Source organism: Antrostomus carolinensis, unplaced genomic scaffold (assembly GCF_000700745.2).
Source record: "Antrostomus carolinensis isolate BGI_N321 unplaced genomic scaffold, ASM70074v2 scaffold14030, whole genome shotgun sequence".
NCBI classification, from domain to species: Eukaryota; Metazoa; Chordata; class Aves; order Caprimulgiformes; family Caprimulgidae; genus Antrostomus; species Antrostomus carolinensis.
Genome location: NW_010289154.1, coordinates 16,067 through 21,395, shown reverse-complemented (window position 1 = coordinate 21,395; position 5,329 = coordinate 16,067). Strand labels below are relative to the sequence as shown.

Below are 5,329 nucleotides of genomic sequence, written 5' to 3'. Positions count from 1 at the left end.
CTGAGTGAGTTAACATAGTTTCAGTGATCCTTTTTCCATCTGTCAAGGGAACCTTCTACAGGAAGGCTGTGATAAACAAGTAGGAATGTCAGAGTGCCTATCCCGCAAGAATGTACTGAGGTTTTATTCTTTTTACTCACAAAGGTCATGGACTAAAGGTAGACTCACCTCATTTATAAAGATGCTTTAAAAACCAAACCCACAATCTGTAATCTTCTTCCAAAAGGTTTTATTTTTTTTCCTTGTGCAAATATTTGATTTATTGTCAGTGATGTTTTATTCTTAGAATTTTACCTCCATGATAATTAAATAAATGCTGTTCAGATGGCTATATAGGCATCCTAATCAATAAAACCACTTGGCTCTAGTTAGGCTCTAAATTTCTTACATCTTCAAAGTGGGGAGCTTAAGGTTGTGCTCAGTGGGTTTAAGCTTTATGATCTGAATTTGGTTCATTTTCCAGTATTTTTGCTATCCAATTTCATAAGTATTACTACTTTGTTAATCAAGCATTGCTAATCTCTGGCTCATGCTTGCTTGTAAGTGATCACAGTGTGTCTTGTTGGCTTTATCAAATCTCCCCCGGCCTGTAACTGCAGTCTAGGAATGTGATTTTCATCTGCCTTTTATACTTATCCAGGTAGATGGAAAATTCCAAACAAGCTCTCTGCACCGTTAAAGACTTCATATTGGTGCAAATATTGGTGCAAGGTGAGGAAAAAAAAATCCCAGAACACTGGTTGTCTGGAACAAAGTTCTCAGGGAGATTGCTAAGTTAGTGCTGCTGAATAGAGTATCCTATGGATTGTTAGAAATTGATGCTGATGATTCTCTACCTGCGAAGGAGTTTGAGAAGGGGACTTTGTAGACAAGAAACAATTTGCCAGTACTACATGTCTATCTTGAAATGATGTTCTGGTAAGTGCTCCTAAGAAGTCTTTTTTTGGCCTTCTCACTGTGAAACATGACTTCTTCAGTTCATCTGGGATAGGTATGAAGCACTGAACAGAACACTTATCCAATTCAAGTTCAGTTATAGAATTATACAACTTTTCTCTTGTTCAGTTTTATGTAGCAGAAAACTGAATAGCTGATGTTACTAATGTGAGTGATAAACAACATGTTAATGTTCTGTTTAAAAAGATCTCTTCTAGGGGACTTGAAGCTGGGTCTTTCAAAAGCCATACAATTACACTTAATCTCTTGAATTAAATCTAAATGTGAGTTAAAGTTCTATATTATTTTTTTTATATTGTGGTGGAAAACATTTCTTAGCATAATAAGTTTAGAGACCTCTACAAAGGTTCAAGAACAGTAACATATTTGCTAAAACCTCTCAGTGACAGAAAATCTCCATCAAGGTCTGAGTGACAGGTGTTAATCCTGAAGTTAGCAGTCCTAAATCTTAAACAATTTCCATACAACATATATGCTTTGCATATAAACATTTCAAAATTTGAGTTTGAAAAAGCCTTCAAGTAGCTCTAATTACGTTTGTATTTCAGTAAGAACTGTAAGAAACAGGTGAGAGGTCCAAGATGTTGCTTGTCTGCATTCTGTCCCAAGCTTTTGGAAAGCAATTGGAATGTTAACAGTATTCAAACTATTTGGTTCACACCCTTTGTTCCCATGCTTTGAAGCAGTCTACCTAAGGATTAATAATAAACTAATGCTTTTATCAGAGCTTAGGAGAAAAAATATTTTAGTGGTATCAAGTGATGGATTTTCTGATGGATATTTATGTATTTTCTAAATATGTAAATAACATGGATTTATATGAGTTTACGCTGACATTTTAGACAAGAGTTTCAGAGTGTCTAATTGCAAAAAACTTTCCAATTATTTAGCAGAAGTAAAATAGGGAGTACAGCTCCTATTCTAGAGGTTTTGACTTAGATTTTTAGAAGGACCTTAACTGGACATCAGAAGAGAGAAAATCATGTTTTGGTGAGCTTTAAGCCTTAACCTTTCATTTTACAAAGCAGTCATAAATGGCAGGTCTTGTTTCTGGTTCTCCTGTGGTCAACAGGGAATTTAAAAATCTTTATTTTGCATGAGAAGGCCCTGAAAGGTGTCTAGTGGTGCAGCTTCAGTGAGGGGTGAGAGTCAAAAAGGAAATTGGGAAAGAATACAGTGGTAGACTAGAATAATTTTCCTTTCTCATATAGCCGTGATATGATTTTTGTCTAGTATGATGCTAACAAAAACATCTCTTCTCCTGTCAATAGCTACATGCTATTTATCACACACTAGCTGTTATGGAGGTGTTCCAGAAATTGAGTTGCTGACAGTCATTTGGAAATGGTAGCTGAGTAGAATTCTCATCACCCTCTTTCTTTTCAGGGGAGAGTGTATAGGACTTCTTACAAGAGATGTAACTCCTGGCTATTCTTTTTTGTCATCAGTTGTTGTTACTGTGTATCATATCTAAAACACTAAATCAGAAATACAGAAATCTGAAGTCTTTAAAATAGTGGTGCCTGCTTTCTGTGTGTGTGCTGCTTAGCTTGAAACTGAGCAAGCTGCCCCATCTGGCTGTAGAGAAGTTGCCTTAGGTGGAACTTTATCAAGTTGAGCAAAGTGCCCAACCCTGTGCAAAGAATTAAAGTCGCTGAGGAGATAAGGGGGGGGGGAACAAAACAAAAAAAACCCAGTTGCTGGCAGGTCATCCTAAAGGAAGGAACAGTTGAACCTAAGCAAATAGCCTGGAGAAAGAACAAACCTGAAAAAAACATTGCCTCATTTGTCACAGGTCGGACAACTGCTGTGCAACCTGTTCCCAAATAAGTGTTACCAAGTAACAAAAGCATTGTACGTGTGCTGGTGAAGGCTTTTAAAACAATTGAATCTGAAAATGACACTCAGTACTGGTTTAACATTGTAGAAAAGCACACCTTTACTGAGTAAACATTAAAATTCAATTCAGTTTTATTTCATGTATTTATTAACCTCAACTGAAGAGGCTCTGAAAAACCAAGATAATCTATAAGGCATTCTTTCAGTGTTAAAGGAATTGTTTTTGTAGATAGTCCATGATGGGAGCGAGTTAAACCTGTTCTAAAGATATAGATGTCTAGTGTCTTGGGTTGTCTAAGATCTTGGTAATGTTGACACCATGATGCCAAACTTAATATTGGCTTTGGAGTTTCTGTTTCAAACTGCAAATTTAAAAAGTCTGCAGTACCTTTCTGCTTGCTTTGTGTCCCAAGCTACCTCCCAAACTTCTTTAGAAATGAGCTTTATGATTTTTAACTCAGTGTCTTAGAAGCCTGGAAATGACTTTAGTGAACCTCAAAATGAACAAACCTGTAAAGGAAGAAAAGGGATCAGGTGTAAAGTCTCTAACCACATTCCACATGCAGAGAAACTGAGTACACTTTCCATCTGTAGTTGGAAAAAGACAACAGGAGTAGAGATAAGTGAAAGAGAAGGAAAGATGCTACAGCAGAGGTCTACAGTGGCATGAATGATGTAGAGGTCATCAGTGGAGGCTGTGTCCAGACTGTGACTAGCCACAAAGGAATTAAGGGAAAGACAGTGGAACTGTGAATCAGATATTTTTTTTTTTCTTTTTAATTGCCATTTACTGAATTAGATAGCCAAAGAATGTTAGAGACCAAAAACATAAATGGGTAGAAGGCAGAGTTAGACAATTTTTTAGAACAGTAGGCTTATTTCTGTATTCTTGAATATTAAGATGCAGCTTACAGCTCAAGAAGTCCCTAAACCGATGATTGTTTTGTGCTTCCAATGTAACTTGTTTTGTGTAATCTTTCTTTGAACGCAGCTTCTGGCAACAGAGTGGCTCAGTGTAATGAGGTTTCTTCCTATGAGGAATAATTGCCATGCTAATTTGTGTTTCTTCTTTCTTTCTTTTTTTTTTTAGTCTCCCACAGTCAAATCACCCGTCTGTACAGTCGTTTCACCAGCCTAGACAAAGGAGAGAATGGCACTCTTAGGTGGGTATGGGCACCACTTCATCTGTCCTTGCACTGACACGTGTCTGTAATGGTGGCGTGCTGTTGCGGGCTGCCTGCATGTTTTCCTCCTCTGGTGAATCAGTGAGGCTGTTATAACAGGTTCCCTCATACCCTCTGTCTACATGGATGTTCAAGTTTGTTCTCCTTTTATGAAAGGTCAGGAGAAATCTGATTGTTGAACTGTAGAGCTGAACTGCTCTAAATACCACTTGTCTTTACTGTAGTGCCGAAGGCTTGTAGCAGCTCATATAAGAAAGGTCAGAGTTGGTCTTAAAACAAATGTTCAGAAACATTAAACCTTATTTTTAGATTGATATTTCTTACCTTTCTTTATATGTTACTTAAAATAATTATTACAAGAATGGTTCTACTATGTCTTACTTATCCTGACTTTCATTTCAAAAAGATCATTTATGTTTTTGGGTGCATGGGCTCTTAATTGTTTCTGATATCCAGTGTCTTTTAACACTACTTTGATCTCCAAACCCTTTACTATTCTTAACTTTGCACTTCTGACTGAACACCTGTGTCTATTGGTATGCTCAGAAATAAAAAGAAAGAGCTGGAACAAAGTCACTGTGACTAAACAAATACATACTTTGTTCTTTAAAGCAGTAGTGCAGGTATTCCAAGACCTTTAAAGTGTTTGCCTTCTGTAGTTTTCAAAATGTAGACAGAAGTGAACCTGTTTCTTACAGCTTAATAAATTAAATAAAGTTTAAGTCTCATCTTTATCTGCAAAATATTTTTTACTTTGATGGACTGAGTCTGCTGGAAAGAGTATTCTCAGCTGTAAGGTAAACAGATTGCCTGTGAAAATATGTCTCTGCCTGCTGTCTTTGTTCTCTAGCCTTCCCCACTATGGTTATTGTACTGTGTGTTGCTATTGATTTGCTCTTTATTTACTGAACTAATTATGAATTCTGATTGTATTAAATTGCTTATTGTTCTTCTCTTTTGATGTTGCCTATAGATTACATAATATTATGGAAACATATGACAAATAAGAGCTGTCCGTGATTGCACCAGAGGTGCAATTTTGCAACCAACATAGTTGGTCTAGACCATACTGCCACTGAATCATGGAATACCAGGTTGGAAGGGACCTCAAGTATCATCTGGTTCAAACTCTTTTGGCAAAAGCACGGTCTAGACAAGGTGGCCCAGCACCCAGTCCAGCCAAATCCTACAAGCATCCAGTGTTGAGGAGATGATTCCAATGTCTGATTGTTCTCATTGTGAAAAAATTTTCCTCTTGTGTCCAATTGGAATCTCCTCAGGAGTAACTTGTACCCATTATCCCTTGTCTTCTCCATGTGACTCCTTGTAAAAAGGGAATCTCATCTTCC

At 37.1% G+C, this 5,329-nt stretch overlaps 1 protein-coding gene across 1 annotated transcript in view; it reads left to right on the top strand.

Moving 5' to 3' along the window:
• The first annotated feature begins 818 nt into the window (after positions 1-818).
• Positions 819-5,329, top strand: part of LOC104525949 (calcineurin B homologous protein 1) — a 17,726-nt gene continuing 13,215 nt past the window's right edge. Inside the window, 2 exon segments of the mRNA XM_010169255.2 lie at positions 819-918; positions 3,887-3,959. Of these exon segments, the coding sequence (XP_010167557.2) occupies positions 819-918; positions 3,887-3,959 (173 nt within the window).